The 19,931-nt window shown below is 38.7% G+C and overlaps 1 protein-coding gene across 7 annotated transcripts in view; it reads left to right on the top strand.

Annotated features, from left to right (window-relative positions):
• LOC108710727 (protein bicaudal D homolog 1) overlaps positions 1 to 13,158 on the top strand; it is a 64,265-nt gene extending 51,107 nt beyond the window's left edge. The window contains exons 8-10 of one of the 7 annotated variants that reach the window (XM_041585849.1): positions 1,518 to 1,893; positions 10,261 to 10,333; positions 12,788 to 13,158. In XM_041585849.1, the coding sequence (XP_041441783.1) occupies positions 1,518 to 1,893; positions 10,261 to 10,333; positions 12,788 to 12,878 (540 nt within the window). In that variant the 3' untranslated portion in view covers positions 12,879 to 13,158. The other 6 variants (XM_041585851.1, XM_018251884.2, XM_041585850.1 and 3 more) reach the window with 6 other exon arrangements.
• The last annotated feature ends 6,773 nt before the right edge of the window (positions 13,159 to 19,931 follow it).

Below are 19,931 nucleotides of genomic sequence, written 5' to 3'. Positions count from 1 at the left end.
GTTCAGCATAAGTTCATACGGTGGGAAATGGACATTAGGGATCTTTCTAATAAATAAGTAGCTATTAAAACATTTAATACATCTGCATCAGCCTAGCACTCTTCCCCAACGAGTAATATTTTTAATACAGAGGGTTACACTCCATGCTTGCCAACGGGAGAAGTTTGTTGATTCAATCCACAGCCAGTGGGATTCAGAGAAGTTTATCATTGGTTGAATTAACAAGAAGGCTTAAAAGGGAAACTGGATCCAGTCTCCCTATGTGGAACCACAGAAATTGGACAATGTCAACTCAACGCCAAGAAACAGCCTTTAGTCAGTTGAGACAGATTGGGAAATAAAGTGAGAAATGGATTCCTGAAGTGGACAGCGGCAACAAATGGATTCTTGAAGAACTGAAGAGAATATAGAATTCTTGTTTTTCTCTACCATGGAGCAAGCACCAGCGAGGCAGTGGAGCTCAGGGTGGTTCTTTGTTTGTAAATTGAGCATTGCTTAATAAAACATTGAGTATAAAACATTGTAGATGTAGATTATGGCCCCTCCCTTTGTAAACTGCCATCAGAGTATTCAAGTCCCACCCACTATATGCACCTCCCCTTCATCAGAACATTCTAGTCCCACCCACTACACGTCTTCCGCTAAGTTGCCTTTTTACAAGCGGTGAAATTGGCTAATGAATTTATAGAGATCTATGGAGATCTTATGTGAAGGGGACAGTACCTGCTCAAGGGCCTTCAAAAAGGGTTGGAATAGGAGGAATTTTGGATTAAAGTGATATATGTTTGTGATTGGCTAAGCTTTTATGCATGCTTAATAAGAGATCAAATGTGAAAAAAGTCTTCCCCATTGTTCCTAGGATGACTAGCCATAACCTCCCTTATCTTCCCCTATAGTTCTATTCTGTGTGATAACCAAGTGGGCCCAGTGGCCCAAGTAGACTGGTCAAAATTGGAGAAGCTAATTATCCTTTCTTAATTAAATCTTGTAGAATGCGCCATGATGTTAAAAATGATGATGGCTGAAATTTTATGAAAACTGTATATTAGATTTAGCCACATTCGTAGACACACACACACACATATATCTATAGAATGCCACCATTACCCAGAGATCACTTGTTAAATAGAGTGTGATAACATGGCAATAATATGTGTCCAAGCAGATCATATCTACTCTGTGTTGGATCACAAGGTGGGATTTGACACGAAATGCTGAAGGAGTCTAAAGTCATTAACATCAAGACTTTATACCAAATTTGCCCCATAATCCTTTGTAGAAATGACAGTATAGAAAGCTGAACCAGCGCCAATGCCATTTGCTTAAAAAGAATAGCTCTAGGAGTGGTACCTGTTTTAACAATGGCTTCTGCCAGAGTGAAGGAGAAATTAATATCTGTACAAACCCTTCAGCAACCACAAGATCAAGCTCATTCTGAGTTCAAGCAACTACATGTTCAGGTGTCAGGTAGAAGGGCCTTCTACCAACACCCGGTAATACCTTTGCTGTCTTTGCAGCAGTCCACCGATGCAAGAAAACCACTTCAGTCGTATTGCACCAGGTTGCCGTTCCAAGCCGATCAGGACGGGACTTCTCTCAGGTCTTCTGCTGCACCGTCATCATCATCAACTACAACATCCCCCAAGTCCAGTCCAGAGAAATCATCATCGCTCTTCTTCCACCAGCTTCCGATGTCAAGAAGCCTTAGTTCACAATTCAACAGCATGTCTTCATTCCAGACTTCCAGCCAAAGTTTTATATACAATTCAGAATCACCTCGTTCCAGGCAACAAAGCAACATGTTGACTTATGCAACATCATCTTCATCACCACCAACTAGCTTCAGAGACACACACTCTCTAACTGCCTCGGCCCTCTGTTCCAGGCAAAAAGGTAACCACTACCCACTCGCTGCAGCCACCAGCAGGTATGGCCAACAGCAGTGGACTAACTACAGTTTCAGTGAAACAGCACCAGGGCCACCCTACCAGGCAGTAAAGGCCTTCTCCTCAAGGCCATTGACCTCTCCCAGTTACAGCACCGATTTCACTGAAACAATTTTTAGTCCTGATACAAATGGTCAAATATAATAGATGGGTTAAGAGTAATGGCTTCCTAGGGATCCCCTTATGTAACACTCCGCTCCCTGAATTATCTGGCCAAGTTGAGCGAAGGAACAAAGTGTTGTACGTGTTATGCATTCTTCCTAAAAAAATGTTTAGCAGGGTTGAAGAGACAGTTTTGGGCCACCCCAAGACAATGAGCACCTTATTGCATTAGGGCTAATGCAGGAAAAAATTAATTATGTTATGTTATGGAGATGTTCAAGAGTGTTGAAATCTAATCACAGGTTCTTGTGCCATTTCCCTGACATCCGACAACCAGATGCACCAAATATTTTAAATTTTTAGACATATGATGTTATAACAATGTAGCATTATACCACGCACAATGTATCTTGTGGAATTACATATGTTCTATATTTATGGAAAGGAAAGTTGTATATCCTAAAATATAGGTTTGATGTCAACCAAGTCATCTTCATGCTAATATATGGCTGGAAATGTTTATATTCTCCGTGTTCTATCCATGTGGGATAAAACTTTATTAAAAAAAAGTGTGTTTTGAACCTCATAAGAATTTTTGAAGGCTCTGAGTCCATCCTCAACTTTGTGTTTCACATACGTGTCCAAAATTGCCGATCAGGCCTGGATTTTTGGAAAGGCCACCTAGGCCCGGGCCTAGGGTGGCAGGATTTTAGGGGGCGGCATGCTGCCCAACCACACCCACATTGGTTCAAAAACAGTGGGGATGCGCTGGAGATACAATCCCCATTTCTCCAGTCCAGATGATGAGGAGATGACAGGGGCGAGGAACGGCAGTGAGCCTAGGGGTGCCCACTATGTAAATCCAGGCCAGTCGATGATTGAAGTAGTCTTCTACAATATTGGTTATCTGGAACGAAAGTAGAGGTCAGACAAAGGGTACATAACATACAGAAATAGTAAAGTATCCTGCTTTCAAATGATGCTTCAAAGCAGGAGAGTTGAGGGACAATGCCTTAAGCCATCTATTTTAGAAAGTGTGCCTTAAATACATGATGTATTATAATTTTATGATGGAACGTTGAGAGCATCTCCATTACCTTCAACAACCAGCAGTAATGTAGTTTCATCAAATTTGAATTTGTTAAAGCCCGATACGTTGTTCGGATCTCCATAGCTTTTCATTTAGCCCGACTGTTGTACTCAGGGACTATTGGGCTTAAGCATGAGACTCAGAACCAGAACTTCTGCTTGCCAGAGTTAGGTTGTTCAGTTGCAGTTCAGGCTGGTTTGTTGGCAATTACATTCATTGTTACTTTGGTGACTATATTGAGAAGATCTGCTCCAAAAATAGTGAGGAACCTTGTAGTCTTGTTGAGTATCTGGCAGATGTAATGTTCAGAATCTCACTTTCAGAACATTCCAAGAAGCCAAGAATCTTCTAAACCTTTTTACACAGCTTTATGCCTCCAACAAATGTATTAGTCACCAATTTCTAGGCTGTCGTTCCGTAGAAGACTTGTACCAAACAACTAATTTCGTGATACCTCAATGGAATAGCTTCTCCCATATATCTAAACTCAAGGCAAACAGGTTGTGGAGGTCAATTCTTGATCTGGAGAAGAGAAGAACTGAGGAAAAAATTTCCATGGGATGTCTATTCCATGTATTTCCCTTTAATAAATGTCATAAGTGGGGTTCATGTTTTTTTTTTTTTTTAGTTTACCGGGGTGTGTTTGAGCCAACTAAGCTCAGTATCAGGGCAGATTTTCTTCTATTTCTTCTATTTAAATAGACTTTAAACATAACATCATATATGCAACTATCAGGTCCAATTCGCTTGTACTCACTAAATTTTTTAAAGTATTATAAACAGAAGCTGCTGCATGGATGTATATGTATGTATGTTGTATGTGCATCACTTGCCTCTCAGCACCCAGCAAATTCTGTTTCAGGGACCCACCACCACTCCACTCATATTGGGGGGGGAATCTAAGGCAGAAAATATGGCGGCACCCAATCACATGTTTAGATGCATAAATGCAGAGAAGGAATGTTTTTATGTTCACTGTCTCCTGCTTCATTTTGTCAGTTTGTCTAAATGTTAAAAAAAACGATGAACCAATCATAAAACCGAGATACATCATTAAGGGGCAGTCCCTTCTGGAACCAAAATTCCACTAAAAATGGCCGCTGAGCCATTACAAGTATATGTGGGTAATTTATTTTTTTCGGAAGCAGCGTGTTTCAAAGTGGTTTATTGATCAAATTAAAACAGGGGCTGCCCCTTAAACCCCCAACTGTTTTGCTTTAATCTCTCCAGCTTCCACCTTGACAATCATTAATGAGATCCACGCTGAATTTGTCACCCTAATTAGCCTTCGCTAAGGGATTTGCTGGCTGGTTGACTTTAATTTAAAGGCGAGCGATATTGGACTTGGCAAAAAGATGATGAAGCAGAAGTCGTGAACGGCGATTGTGAGTAGAGCACATGCCAAGTAACTGACTGCGGGAATCTCATTTCAGCTGCCTGTATCCTGGATCTGTTCTCCAGAACGTAAATGAGCTCGGGAAGAACGTGGACCAACCATGGGGGGACGTTTGAGTTCCACTCAATGGAAACTTTTGGACTCTTAGTAGACATTTTTGAATTGTCCAACACTGGTCGCCTTTATGTGCCACAAATTCCTGAACCGTGTCCGTTGCTTTGTTTATTCTTAACAAAATTACAAAAAAAAAGGTGCCTGGCAAATTCTTTCCCCCAGTCCTTTGTTGGCCTCACTTTGACTTCGCATAAGCATGGGAGGAAAAAAGCCAAATTATGTGAGAAGTGAACGAATTTTTCAATCCGCCACCTGGAAACGTGAAACCAAATAACTTGATGTCAATGGAAACATTCTGCTTGCAACAATGTATCAAATGATTTGATTATAGCGGCCATGTAACACGTTTTAGGATAACGGTATGCGGGTGGAACAGATTCAATATGGCTCCTCACCATGGAACTGTGGTTTAGCATTAAGCAATTCCATTGGATCACAGCAGACGGGACTGTTTTATTTACCCAACTGTCTTCGAGAATGTAGCACAAGTCATGATGTAAATACATCAATCCTAATACTGAGAATGAACTGACTTTAAATGGTATTCGGAAAGACTTTATTTAAGTGTCAAAGACTTTATGTAAGTGTCAATGATAGCGGAGGGTGCTCTCTTGTTTTACCAATGTTTTTATTTATTGCTATTTATTTATTTATCTATTGGCTGATTCTGTAATATTTCTAGCCTTATAGGGCATCTCATTTATGCAAATTTGTTTGACTTGAGAGATATATATATATAGGGCCAAGGTTTACTGAAGTGGCATTATAATACAAGGAGAACACACAAAAATAACAATTAATACAATGAAACAGAAGGTGGGTGGAGTCAGGATGGGTTGGGATAATAGGGTGTGGCCTAAACATTGGGGGTGCTGCCTTAAATGTACCAGTTTTAATGAGGCGTGCCTGGGAGGCATAATAAGGAAAGCTTAGCTAATATTTTAAATCATTTAATTTAATATGTAATCATAATTCACTTTAAGGGGCAGATTTATCAAGGGTCGAATTTCGAAGTAAAAAAATACTTCGAAATTCGACCATCAAATTAAAATACTTTGACTTCGAATTTCGATTTTTTTTTTTTACTTCGAATTCACTTTGACCCTTGATAAATCTGCCCCTAAATGTAATTTTAGTTTAAATGTAAATTTAATTAAAATGTCATTTAAACTTAATTTAAAAATTGCATTTATTTTAAATTCAATGAAAATGCCTGGAGGAGGCATAAAAAGTTTAGGAAAGCATAGCTAATATTTGAAATTATTTAAATTTAAATGTAATCATTAATTTAAATGTAATTTTAGTTTAAATTTAAATTTAAGTAAAATGTCATTTAAACTTAGTTTAAAAATTGCATTTATTTTAAATTTAACGAAAATGCCTGGGGGGGGCATAAAAACTTTGGGAAGGCCTAGCTAATATTTAAAATAATCGAATTTGAACTTAAATGTAAACATCATTTAATTTAAACTTAAATGTCATTTTAGTTTAAATATTAATATCATTTAAGCTCAATTAAGATTTTACATTTAATGTAAATGTACAAGATTTTAACCATCAACATTTACCTTTATTTTAAAATTGAATTGACGTTTAATTTTAAATGAAATTTATTTTATATAATGAAAATGCCTTGGAGGCTTAAAAACTCAAGGAAAGCTTAGCTTATATTAAAAAATAATTTCATTTCAACTTAACTTAAATGTAAATTTATTTTAAACTTAATTTGCATGTTATTTTGCATTTAATGTAAATGCGCACAGTTTAAACAGTTAACATTTACATTTATTTTAAAATGAATTTTACATTTCATTGGCATTTCATTTAAAATGAATTACATTTAATTTAAAATGATGTTCGATTTAATTTTGAAATTGCAACGTAATTTACATTTACATGTACCGTAATTTAATTGTCATGAAATTTAAATTGAATTTACATTTCATTTATTTAAACCTATTTTTAATTTAAAATTATTTATAGTTTTATAAATTGTAAATTCTTAATGTTCTAAATATTTTTTTGTATTGGTACATGGGTATGAGTGGCCATATTGCTTGCCTTTGATTTTGGTGCTCAGACATCAGCAACATAATATTCTTTCCTGTTGCTCTCCAATCTATGGAAATGGTCAGGCTGACCTAACTCGGTAAAGCAATATGGCAGCCCCTACTTATATGTACAAATACCATCAATATTTATATCATATTTTTCTTTTGTTTTTTTTTTTAAGTTATTGGAATCCATTGCCATGAATATGCCATATGTAGATATATATATGGTACAACTAATTCATATTTGCCTTAACTCCGCCTTTCTGAGTATTAATGGTAGGGACTGTTAATGTATATTATCCTTCAGTGTGAAGCCTGACCTCTCTTTGAAATAAAATCTCTTTGATTTTATTGTACATAAAGAGGTTAAACACATTGAGTGTGACCAGTGATTGACATTGGCTGAGACATTGACATTAGATGAGCCTGGCCAACTTGGCAGATAGGCTTGATATGATAAAAGTGAATTATGTTTTGGGTCACTATTGAATGAGATGGGTGGGGGATCAAGCTCCCATTTGATGTCCAACATATAGTCGGGGCTTCACTTAGCTCATATATGAAAGCATTCGGTGCTTCATGAACATGAATATCTAGAAGATGAAATGAGAACTCAACCAAAATCTTAACCTAAATTACCCTCTGGCTGGACCTTCAGAAGCACCTAGGAGTCCCAAATATCCCACCCTGACGGGCCTTCAGGGCCACTCCTGAGCTATTCCCTCCTGTATTACTATAAAATAAAAACATAGGACACTTAGGGACAGATTTATCAATGGTTGAAATAAAAAAAATGTTAATTTTTGAGTTTATTTTTTATTTTTTTAGTGCAATTCAATTTGGGAATAGTTAAAATTCGATTCGAGTTTTTAAAAAATTTCAAAATTTCAATATTTTTCATGTACTGGCCCTTTAAGAATTCAAATTCAACCTGCAGAATTGCTGTTTTAGCCTATGGGGGACATCCTGGAAATTGAATTTGTTTGGAGACATCCTGAAAATCCAGCTTTTTTTTGGTGAAAAAAACTTAAATCGAATTTGATTCGAGTTTGCGGGTCGATCCCATTCACCCGAATTTGAAAATTTAGATTTTTTTTTTTTTTTAAATTCGAATGGTCTTTTTTTTTTTTTCAAATTTCAAGTTCATGGAAGTTTATGGGAGTTTGTACATGAACTCCCATGAACTCGAAATTGACCCTTTATAAATCTGCCCCTTAGTATTTAAATGTAGGTCAACTTGCATAAACGCCTTCCCATAGATAGATAACTGGGTATAGAACAGTGATTATCAATACTGCTCCTCGGTTGCTGCCTTTACCATGGAATCTACCACCCAAGGTAAATTAACCCAAATGCCCCCAGTACTTACCCAGGTACAGAGCTCTGATTCTCTGTACTTCCTGCTCCTGGGCTGCTCTCTTTCCCATGGTCAGACAGGAACCTCCCCCTGGGTAAGTGAATCCAATCTCCCCCAGTACTTACCCAGGTACAGAGCTCTGATTCTCTGTACTTCCTGCTCCTAGGCTGTTCTCTTTCCCATGGTCAGACAGGAACCTCCCCCTGGGTAAGTGAATCCAATCTCCCCCAGTACTTACCCAGGTACAGAGCTCTGATTCTCTGTACTTCCTGCTCCTAGGCTGTTCTCTTTCCCATGGTCAGACAGGAACCTCCCCCTGGGTAAGTGAATCCAATCTCCCCCAGTACTTACCCAGGTACAGAGCTCTGATTCTCTGTACTTCCTGCTCCTGGGTTGTTCTCTTTCCCATGGTCAGACAGGAACCTCCCCCTGGGTAAGTGAATCCAATCTCCCCAGTACTTACCCAGGTACAGAGCTCTGATTCTCTGTACTTCCTGCTCCTGGGCTGTTCTCTTTCCCATGGTCAGACAGGAACCTCCCCCTGGGTAAGTGAATCCAATCTCCCCCAGTACTTACCCAGGTACAGAGCTCTGATTCTCTGTACTTCCTGCTCCTGGGTTGTTCTCTTTCCCATGGTCAGACAGGAACCTCCCCCTGGGTAAGTGAATCCAATCTCCCCAGTACTTACCCAGGTACAGAGCTCTGATTCTCTGTACTTCCTGCTCCTGGGCTGTTCTCTTTCCCATGGTCAGACAGGAACCTCCCCCTGGGTAAGTGAATCCAATCTCCCCCAGTACTTACCCAGGTACAGAGCTCTGATTCTCTGTACTTCCTGCTCCTGGGCTGTTCTCTTTCCCATGGTCAGACAGAGGGAAGTTCCTAGTGGTCTAACCTAAATGTATTTACCCTTTAAACCTCTGCAAGTGGGTTTGCTGTTTTCTCATTGTTGCTAAAATAGTGTATCTCCGAAATAAAAAATACTGATCCTGCCATATTTCAGTGAACACGTGAGCAATAATGGTGGCTTTGAAATATGTAGTTATTGCTAAAAATCCCCTCTCCAGATAAGTGTGACTTCCCACATTAAACATTTGCTTTGAGAAAAAACTGTCAGTGTATTTAATCAACTAGGCATGCTGGGACTTGTTGTTCCTGTAGTCCCAATGCTGATGTTTATGAGGTTCTGCAGAGCAATGGTGCTTAGCAATGGATCAGCGACCGTATGTGTGGATGTATGTTTGATATATGTGTTGGCTTTGGCTGCATGAGAGCGGAGTTGGGTTTGGGGGGTTTAAGCTTTTAAGATCCTTTTCTTCCTCCTGAGTTGGTAGCACAGTTTGTCCACATTGTGCAGCTCTCCTTAGATCCTCGTTGGATTTGTTAGGAGTCAAAGCCACTTTTGATGTCCAACATGTTTCAAGGTTCTACCTTATCTCATAACAAGGTTGCAAACGTGGACCAAGTCCCAAGAATATCTAGGACCAAAGTGGTGTTCACCCCAGTTCTTGCTCTAATGGCCCTTCAAGATGGTCTTCTGGGTTTATCTAGGAGAGCCAATCCAAAACAGTCTCTAAATGGCTTTCAATCTGGACCAACCCAACCAAGGAGGCAGTCAATCCCAATCCTACATAGGTCAATCTAGAGCAGAGGTCCCCAACCTTTTCTTTACCCGTGAGCAACATTCAGCAGTAAAAGAAGTTGGGGAGCAACACAAGCATGAAAAATGTTCTTGGGTACCAAATAAGGGCTGTGATTGGCCATTTGGTAGATCCTATGTGGATTGGCAGCTACAGGAGGCTCTTTTTGGCAGTACGACTAGCTTTTATTTACCCAAAAGTTTCCTCCAAGCCACAAATTAAAAAATAAGCACTTGCTTTGAGGCCACTGAGAGCAACATCCAAGGGGTTGGAGAGCAACATGTTGCTAATGAGCCACTGGTTGGGGATCACTGTCTAGAGCATCTTTGGGGTGAAATGCACCATTAGTGGGACACAGAAGGAATGGTTTTGGGTGCTTCTCCACCCACTGAGATATATGTGTGGAGAAGACTTCCCATGTGCCACCAGCCTAAGAGCTAAGTTTAGGTTGTGCAGCAGAAAGCTCTTCCTCCTTACTCCCTATGTCTGTCTTTCTGTCTGTATCTAACCCTGGTCTACGTCATCTCTCTGTATATATATATCTAATTTATCAGTTTCTTGTAGATTGTCAGCAGTCTGCTGCCTCACCGACACACAGCCCACAACTAACCCGCCGGCAAGAAAGCCGCAGTGCCAGGTAACGCTTTGCAACACTTTCCCTTTAACCGCATGCCGACATCCCCGTCCTGTCCATATGCACCGACCCCCAAGCTGACACTCTAATATTAAGAATCGATACGTGCCTGTGTTCAACCTGGGCCATGTCATTAGGCTTGTACTGGGCATTTGTTCTCATTAGTAGCTCCAATGGTGATGATACAGGCTGGACTGCCCAAAAGGGGTGAGGCTTACTAGAAAGTGGGAGGGTATTTGGTAAGCTATGGGTGTGTCTGGGCGTGGGATAGGTGGATCAAGGGAGTGATCTTTAATGATTAAAATGTATTCAATTAGATTCCCACTCCCTGTGCTTTCAGTGCTGCCCATGGGTAGAACATATGTTCAGTACAAACATTATTTATTTGGGTCTCTGTACATTGGAGCATGTTGCCCTTTAATTGCACACCCAGGTCTACTCTCAGTTATATGTTGTTAACTTGCTATCAGTGTGTAATTGGTAAACATCTCACTCACTATGCACACTAACCATGTTCTGTGTCAGAGAACTAACTCACCTCCTATCCTGATGATGAAAAAGACAATTCCCAGCATCCTTAGGGGCAGATTTACTAAGGTTTGTATGTTAATTCGATTTTTTGAGTTGTTTTCTTTGGTCAAAACTCATAATTTTGAGTTTAAAACCAACAGCTGAAATTCGAAATTGATTTTGAATCTGAGATGTATCACCCTCCTACCCTGGAAACAACTCGAATTCGATAGGTCGCCACCTAAAACCTGCCGAGTTCATGTAGAAGCCAATGGCAGAGGTCAGCCGACCCCCATTGAAGATGTTAATAGCCTTAAGGAAAACTTAATTCGAATTGCGTTTGAATTTCATTCAAATTTGATTTGAGTTTTCGGGTTGTCAACATTCAATTGAATTTTAGACATTACATTTTTTTCATAAATAAGCTCCCATTCGAGTTGTGAGTAAATTCGAGTTTATTTGAGTAAAAACTCGACCCTTGATAAATAACCATATTCAACAAAAACAAAACCTTCAATCGGGGAAGGCAAATAAAATAGCCAAACACAGAGATGACGATTTAAACATTTTTTAATATTTTACAAAAACCCAGGTGCGAAAAAATATCTTGAATAAGCTTACATTTTTTTCCAACTGCAAGATATTTTTCTTCACCTCTACATACTGTATTTACAGAAAAAATTTGAATTAAAAAAACCTTGATTGTTTTAATATAATTCCATTTATTTTTACAAACTTGACTTTACAAAAGAACTATAATGTAGCTTAAATGTTTGATTCCTACAGAAGCTCACCAGGTTTTAGTTGACCTTTTTTTTTTTTTTTTAATTTTTCAGGAAAAAAATGTCATTAATGTTTTTGAATTGCAGAAAAAACTTGAGTTCAAATAAACTTGCCCTTTAGATTTTTCAATCTTTCTGCATTGTAAAAAAAGTGGCAAAACAAATCCCAGATCTTGAAAAAAAAAATGATCACATTTTTAAGATTTGTCAAAGGAAAACATTTCAAATTATTCTATTGATTTTTAAAAATTCTACTTTTTTTTTTTTTTAAATACCTTGAAAATAAAGTAAATGTTGATAACATACCTCCCATTGACTTCTACAGAAGGTCATCAAATGTAGATATTTTATGGGGGGTTTTTGGGGCAAATTTAAATTTTTCATTTTTTTTTCAATCTAATTTTTCGAGATTTATTAAAGGCCAATGCAACAGAAAGCCTGAATTTGAAAATCTGCCATCTCAGACCTGCCGAGGTTGTGTATAAGTCAGTGGGAGAGGTCCCTATCCTATTTTGTGGACTGTGCTGGAATTAGCCCGAAAATCCAACCTTTTCAGGGGTTTTGGGCAAAAATCTGAAAAATTCCCGCTTTTTCTAAAAAAGCCAGTAAAAAATTGAGTGATTCAGGAAAAACCTCCATACGATTCAGGTTTTCACTCGATTTTATCATGTTTTTACCCAAGCCAATTAAATCAAGCTTTTTTTAATAATAAATAAGGTCAAATCGTGAATTCTAGTTTGGTCAGACTTTTTTTAATAATCAGAAAAATTCGGATTTTAGTAAATAACCCTCTAAATTTTTTATCTTAAAAAAGTGGGAATTAGAAAATAAATGTACCCCTTAGATGAATATTTGAGGACGCCATGATGCAAAAAAAAAATCACAATCTTGAATAGATTCGAGTTCAGGTTACTTTTGGAACTTCAATTTTCTATATTTATGAAAGGGAAAAATCTTGAAATTTCATTTTAAAAACTCTAGCAACTAAAATCTAAAAACAAATTTCTGTAGAAGTCATTCGGAAGTGTATCTAAAGATTTTTTTTTTTATTGCAATTTTGTGATCTTTTTTTTTCTCTCCCCTTGAACTTGAAAATTTATAAATTATCCTTCCCGGGTCATGTGACGAAAACGGAATCACAATTTTCCTTTTTTTCCTGTTTCAGTGCGAATTTAGTTCTTCAAGAAGAGTCGCCACATTCCGGACCACAATACGCCGCGCTCAGCTGTCTCTCTAAACCTCACCCCAAACCCTAGTTGGCTGCAAAGGGGCTCATTCAACTGACTTTGGGACAGAAGCCAGGGGCAAACTGATGGACCACAGGGCAGCAATGTGGGGCAAATTGCCTTTATGGTGGCAAATGTACGAAGACAAGAAGCACAGAATTTGGAAAACTCCGGCTGGAGATCACGGCGGCAAATATCAGTTCTACGCAGTGGCGGCACCTCATACCGTTCTCTGTATAATTTAATCGACGGTGTTCCGGCAATTGAAGCCAATATTCTAAATCTGTGTTAAAATTCCCACTTTTAAAAAGAAAAAAAAAAAACGGGATTTAATTTCAAGTCGGTTTAAGGATTTGCTTGTGTTTTCTACTCCGGATGCTACGAGCACGATATTTATTTATTTATTTATTAATCTTATATCGTTTTGCACTTTTCGGTGGCTTGTGAACACTTTAGAAACCCGAGGAACCAGAGAGCGGCGGGAGGAAATTTTGCCAGAATTTTGTGAAATATTTCGCAAATTGGAATTCATTAACATGAAAGCGAGCAGAACGTTTAGAAGCAGGGAAATGTCTTAATACAATGAAGTTGATAAACAGCGCCACCTGCTGGCCAGTTTGGTTGACCGTCTACAACCGGCTGAAAATTAATTTCCTTAAGAAAAGAAACGTCTTGTGATATTGCTCTGCTCAGGACTGGCCAGAGAAAGGTCACATGACTCCCTGGTTGGAAGATCATTACTGTTTGTATCATTTTATCTGTACCCATTTCCTTTTGCCATTTTTATTCTCACGCCAGTCCGACTCCAGGCGGGTTAGAAAATAAGAGATTTATTCTAAAGTCTAGAATTTGTTTCCTTGGCCAACGCGTGGCCAACAGTAACTGCACAATGTACCTGTGATTGGGGTGAACTTGACGGACCATAGTCACGTGGTTTCGCTGATGCACTGATCTCGCACTTAATATTTTTTTTATTGTTATTATTTAAATGATTATTATGGTTATTGCAACATTTGTGATGATTCTGCTTTGGGAGCTAATATTTAAAAAAGGAATTTTGTGGAAAATAGAGTTTACTAGCATTTAGCCTTGCTTATTGTGTGCCCAGAACATTCCTTCTCTGTATATTTGTATTTATACATATGGGAGGAGGGAGGTGCCATATTGATTCCCTTAGACAGTACAGTATGAGGGTGTAGCTTATTGTGTGCCCAGAACATTCCTTCTCTGTATATTTGTATTTATACATATGGGAGGAGGAGGTGCCATATTGATTCCCTTAGACAGTACAGTATGAGGGTATAGCTTATTGTGTGCCCAGAACATTCCTTCTCTGTATATTTGTATTTATACATATGGGAGGAGGAGGTGCCATATTGATTCCCTTAGACAGTACAGTATGAGGGTATAGCTTATTGTGTGCCCAGAACATTCCTTCTCTGTATATTTGTATTTATACATATGGGAGGAGGAGGTGCCATATTGATTCCCTTAGACAGTACAGTATGAGGGTATAGCTTATTGTGTGCCCAGAACATTCCTTCTCTGTATATTTGTATTTATACATATGGGAGGAGGAGGTGCCATATTGATTCCCTTAGACAGTACAGTATGAGGGTATAGCTTATTGTGTGCCCAGAACATTCCTTCTCTGTATATTTGTATTTATACATATGGGAGGAGGGAGGTGCCATATTGATTCCCTTAGACCAGGGGTCCCCAACCTTTTTCACCTGTGAGCAACATTCAGATTTAAAAAGATTTGGGGAGCAACACAAGCGTGGAAAATGTTTCTGGGTTGTGCCAAATAAGGGTTGTGATTGTCTATTTGGTAGCCCCTATGTGGGTTGGCAGCCTACAGGAGGTTCTGTTTGGCAGTACACCTGGTTTTATACAACCAAAACTTGCCTCCAAGCCTGGAATTCAAAAATAAGCACCTGCTTGTGGATACTGAGAGCAACATCCAAGGGGTTGGAGAGCAACATGTTGCTCACGAGCTACTGGTTGGGGATCACTGCCTTAGACAGTACAGTATGAGGGTATAGCTTATTGTGTGCCCAGAACATTCCTTCTCTGTATATTTGTATTTATACATATGGGAGGAGGAGGTGCCATATGGATTCCCTTAGACAGTACAGTATGAGGGTATAGCTTATTGTGTGCCCAGAACATTCCTTCTCTGTATATTTGTATTTATACATATGGGAGGAGGAGGTGCCATATTGATTCCCTTAGACAGTACAGTATGAGGGTATAGCTTATTGTGTGCCCAGAACATTCCTTCTCTGTATATTTGTATTTATACATATGGGAGGAGGGAGGTGCCATATTACATAGTTACATAGTTAAATTGGGTTGAAAAAAGACAAAGTCCATCAAGTTCAACCCCTCCAAATGAAAACCCAGCCCCATACACACACCCCTCCCTACTTTTAATTAAAATTCTATATACCCATACCTATATTAACTATAGAGTTTAGTATCACAATAGCCTTTAATATTATGTCTGTCCAAAAAATCATCCAAGTCATTCTTAAAGGCATTAACTGAATCAGCATCACAACATCACCCGGCAGTGCATTCCCCAACCTCACTGTCCTGACTGTGAAGAACCCTCTACGTTGCTTCAAATGAAAGTTCTTTTCTTCTAGTCTGAAGGGGAGGCCTCTGGTACGGTGATCCACTTTATGGGTAAAAAGGTCCCCTGCTATTTGTCTATAATGTCCTCTAATGTACTTGTAAAGTCTAATCATGTCCCCTCGCAAGCGCCTTTTTTCCAGAGAAAACAACCCCAACCTTGTCAGTCTCCCCTCATAATTTAACTCTTCCCTCCCTCTAACCAGTTTAGTTGCACTTAGTCTCTGCACTCTCTCCAGCTCATTTATATCCCTCTTAAGGACTGGAGTCCAAAACTGCCCCCATACTCCAGATGAGGCCTCACCAGGGACCTATAAAGAGACACAATTATGTTTCATCCCTTGAGTTAATGCCCTTTTTTATACAAGAACTTTATTTGCTTTAGTAGCCACAGAATGACACTGCCCAGAATTAGACAACTTCTTATCTACAAAGACCCCAAGATCCTTCTCATTTAAGGAAACTCCCAACACACTGCCATTTAGTGTATAACTTGCATTTATATTATTTTTGCCAAAGTGCATAACCTGCATTTATCAACATTGAACCTCATTTTCCAGTTTGCTGCCCAGTTTTCCAGTTTAGACAAATCACTGAGCAAAGTGTCAGCATCCTGCATGGAACCTATAGTTCTGCACAATTTAGTCTCATCTGCACAAATAGAAACAGTACTTTCAATGGCCACCTCCAGGTCATTAATAAACAAGTTGAAAAGCAAGGGACCTAGTACAGAGCCCTGCGGTACTCCACTAACAACACTGGTCCAATTAGAAAATGTTCCATTTACCACCACTCTTTGTAGTGCTACTTTATGCCAGTTCTCTATCCGGGTATAAATACTATGTTTCAGGCCAATATTCCTTAATTTAACCAGTAACCTTCTGTGTGACACTGTATCAAATGCTTTAGCAAAGTCTAAGTAAATCACATCCACTGCCATCCCAGAATCTAGGTCTCTACTTACATTCTCATAAAAAGAAATTAAGTTAGTCTGGCAAGATCGATTACGCATAAAACCATGCTGGCACAAACTCATAGTATTATGATTTGCTATGAAGTCCAGTATCTTATCCTTTATTAACCCTTCGAAAAGCTTTCCTAATACTGACGTCAGACTAACTGGCCTATAGTTTTGAGGCTGAGAACGGGATCCTTTTTTGAATAGAGGCACCACATTAGCAATTCGCCAGTCTCTCGGCACTATGCCAGATCTCAATGAATCCTGAAAAATTAAGTAAAGAGGTTTGGCAATCACAGAGCTAAGCTCGCTAATTACCCTGGGATGAATACCATCTGGCCCTGGACCTTTGTTAATCTTAACATGTTCAAGTCTCTTTTGAATTTCTTCATGTGTGAACCATGCATCATTAGTTGTACTACTAGAATTGGGAGTGTTAAGAAGGAAACCTTCACTTACTGGTTCCTCATTTGTGTAGACAGATGAAAAATACGAGTTCAGAATCTGCGCTTTTATTTTGTTTTCATCAACCAGCTGACCCCCCTCTGATAGTAAGGGTCCCACCCCTTCCTGCTTTGATAATATTGATTCCCTTAGACAGTACAGTATGAGGGTATATATATATATATATATATATGTATATGCAGAGAAGGAATGTTCTGGGCACACAATAAGCTATACCCTCATACTGTACTGTCTAAGGGAATCAATATGGCACCTCCTCCTCCCATATGTATAAATACAAATATACAGAGAAGCAATGTTCTGGGCACACAATAAGCTATACCCTCATACTGTACTGTCTAAGGGAATCAATATGGCACCTCCCTCCTCCCATATGTATAAATACAAATATACAGAGAAGGAATGTTCTGGGCACACAATAAGCTATACCCTCATACTGTACTGTCTAAGGGAATCAATATGGCACCTCCTCCTCCCATATGTATAAATACAAATATACAGAGAAGGAATGTTCTGGGCACACAATAAACTATACCCTCATACTGTACTGTCTAAGGGAATCAATATGGCACCTCCTCCTCCCATATGTATAAATACAAATATACAGAGAAGGAATGTTCTGGGCACACAATAAGCTATACCCTCATACTGTACTGTCTAAGGGAATCAATATGGCACCTCCTCCTCCCATATGTATAAATACAAATATACAGAGAAGGAATGTTCTGGGCACACAATAAGCTATACCCTCATACTGTACTGCCTAAGGGAATCAATATGGCACCTACTCCCATATGTATAAATACAAATATACAGAGAAGGAATGTTCTGGGCACACAATAAGCTATACCCTCATACTGTACTGTCTAAGGGAATCAATATGGCACCTCCCTCCTCCCATATGTATAAATACAAATATACAGAGAAGGAATGTTCTGGGCACACAATAAGCTATATCTGTGTAAGGGAACCATCTACCATCTATGTGTGTAAATATAAAATGATGGGGTTATTCTACCAAATTAATAATTAAAAGTTGGGGCCTGATACTTTGCTGGGTATAACACCTCCTTGATAGGGAGTATCTTTACTGTGTATTGAAACATGATTTGCAGTGTGAGCCACTGACTCTGTGTGTTGTTTGTGTTGCACATACAGTGACACAGCAATTGCGCCAATAATGAGATTATTTAAACTAATTAGCACTCGTTACTACATTTACTAGTTGGTTTTACCAGACAGAACACATTGTGACACTTCTGTAGGTCCAGTAGTGAAAAAAAATCACAAAATTTGGGATTTATTATTATTTATTACCTTTATTTACCTTTAAGTTAACTTTTAGTATGTTGTAGAACTGCCAATTCTGGTCAACTTTTCTATTGGTCTGACTCATTTATTTAGTATAGTTTTGTTTTTTAAATTTGCCTTCTTCTGACTCTTTCCAGCTTTCAAATGGGGGTCACTGACCCCATCTAAAAACAAATGCTCTGTAAGGCTACAAATGTATTGTTATTGCTACTTTTTATTACTCATCTTTCTATTCAGGCCTGTCCTATTCATATTCCAGTCTCTTATTCAAACCAATGCATGGTTGCTAGGTAATTTGGTCCCTAGCAACCAGATTTTTGAAAGAGCAAACTGGAGAGCTGCTGAATAAAAAGCTAAATAAGTCAAAAACCACAAATAATAACAAATGAAAACCAATTGCAAATTATCTCAGAATATCCCTCTCTACGTCATACTAACAGTTAATTTAAAGGTAAACAACTCTGTTAAAGTCTATATAGTTAGAGCCTTGTGTAACGGATATTACTGACCTTGTAGCGCTATTAGAGTGCACCCGCTAACTGACCAATTCTATGGGTATCTGACAGATCCCGCCTCCTTGTCTAAATAGAACAGTGGGCGGGGCTTAGTGTAAGATATATTATATACATATATATATATAGGAACTTTAGCATAAGGAAGGCAGTGAGAAGTAGGAAGGCACAATTTCCACTTTGCTTGAATGCAGGTATGGAGCGTGGAGGTGCAGATAATTGTATCAATCACATTGGGTTTTCTCTTAGCAGAACCAACTTAAAATGTTACCACTTGGACCCCCCTCCCTGGACAACCGCATTGATAGATAGAAGCACTTCTTATACTCAGATTGGTTTCCCGGCACATTTCTATCCATTTAGGCAAATGCTGCATGAACATTGTGTTTAACCTATTTATACAATGTACATGGAATTCTAGGAAATAACATGTTCCCTTTGAACAAAAATAAACTTGTTTTTTTTAAATGAATTGTGATGGATTTATTTAATTAGTCTATTGCATAGAAAACCTGTATTGTGTGCTATTATATGAAATAACTCAGCCTTGTGTCTTTATATGGTCACAGAACAACCCCTCAGTGACTTCTAATATCCTTATCATTTACAGTAGGGGGTACATTATACCTTATAATACATGAGTGATACTCAGAGTTCCCTGTATAACTCAGCCTGCAGCCTTGTGTCTTTATATGGTCACAGAACAACCCCTCAGTGACTTCTAATATCCTTATCACTTACAGTAGGGGGTACATTATCCCTTATAATACATGAGTGATACTCAGAGTTCCCTGTATAACTCAGCCTGCAGCCTTGTGCCTTTATATGGTCACAGAACAACCCCTCAGTGACTTCTAATATCCTTATCATTTACAGTAGGGGGTACATTATCCCTTATAATACATGAGTGATACTCAGAGTTCCCTGTATAACTCAGCCTGCAGCCTTGTGTCTTTATATGGTCACAGAACAACCCCTCAGTGACTTCTAATATCCTTATCATTTACAGTAGGGGGTACATTATCCCTTATAATACATGAGTGATACTCAGAGTTCCCTGTATAACTCAGCCTGCAGCCTTGTGCCTTTATATGGTCACAGAACAACCCCTCAGTGACTTCTAATATCCTTATCATTTACAGTAGGGGGTACATTATCCCTTATAATACATGAGTGATACTCAGAGTTCCCTGTATAACT

The sequence above is a fragment of the Xenopus laevis genome, chromosome 3L, assembly GCF_017654675.1.
Source record: "Xenopus laevis strain J_2021 chromosome 3L, Xenopus_laevis_v10.1, whole genome shotgun sequence".
Lineage (NCBI taxonomy): Eukaryota > Metazoa > Chordata > Amphibia > Anura > Pipidae > Xenopus > Xenopus laevis.
Note: the sequence above shows the minus strand (reverse complement) of the source record. Positions and strands in the feature narration are given on the sequence as shown.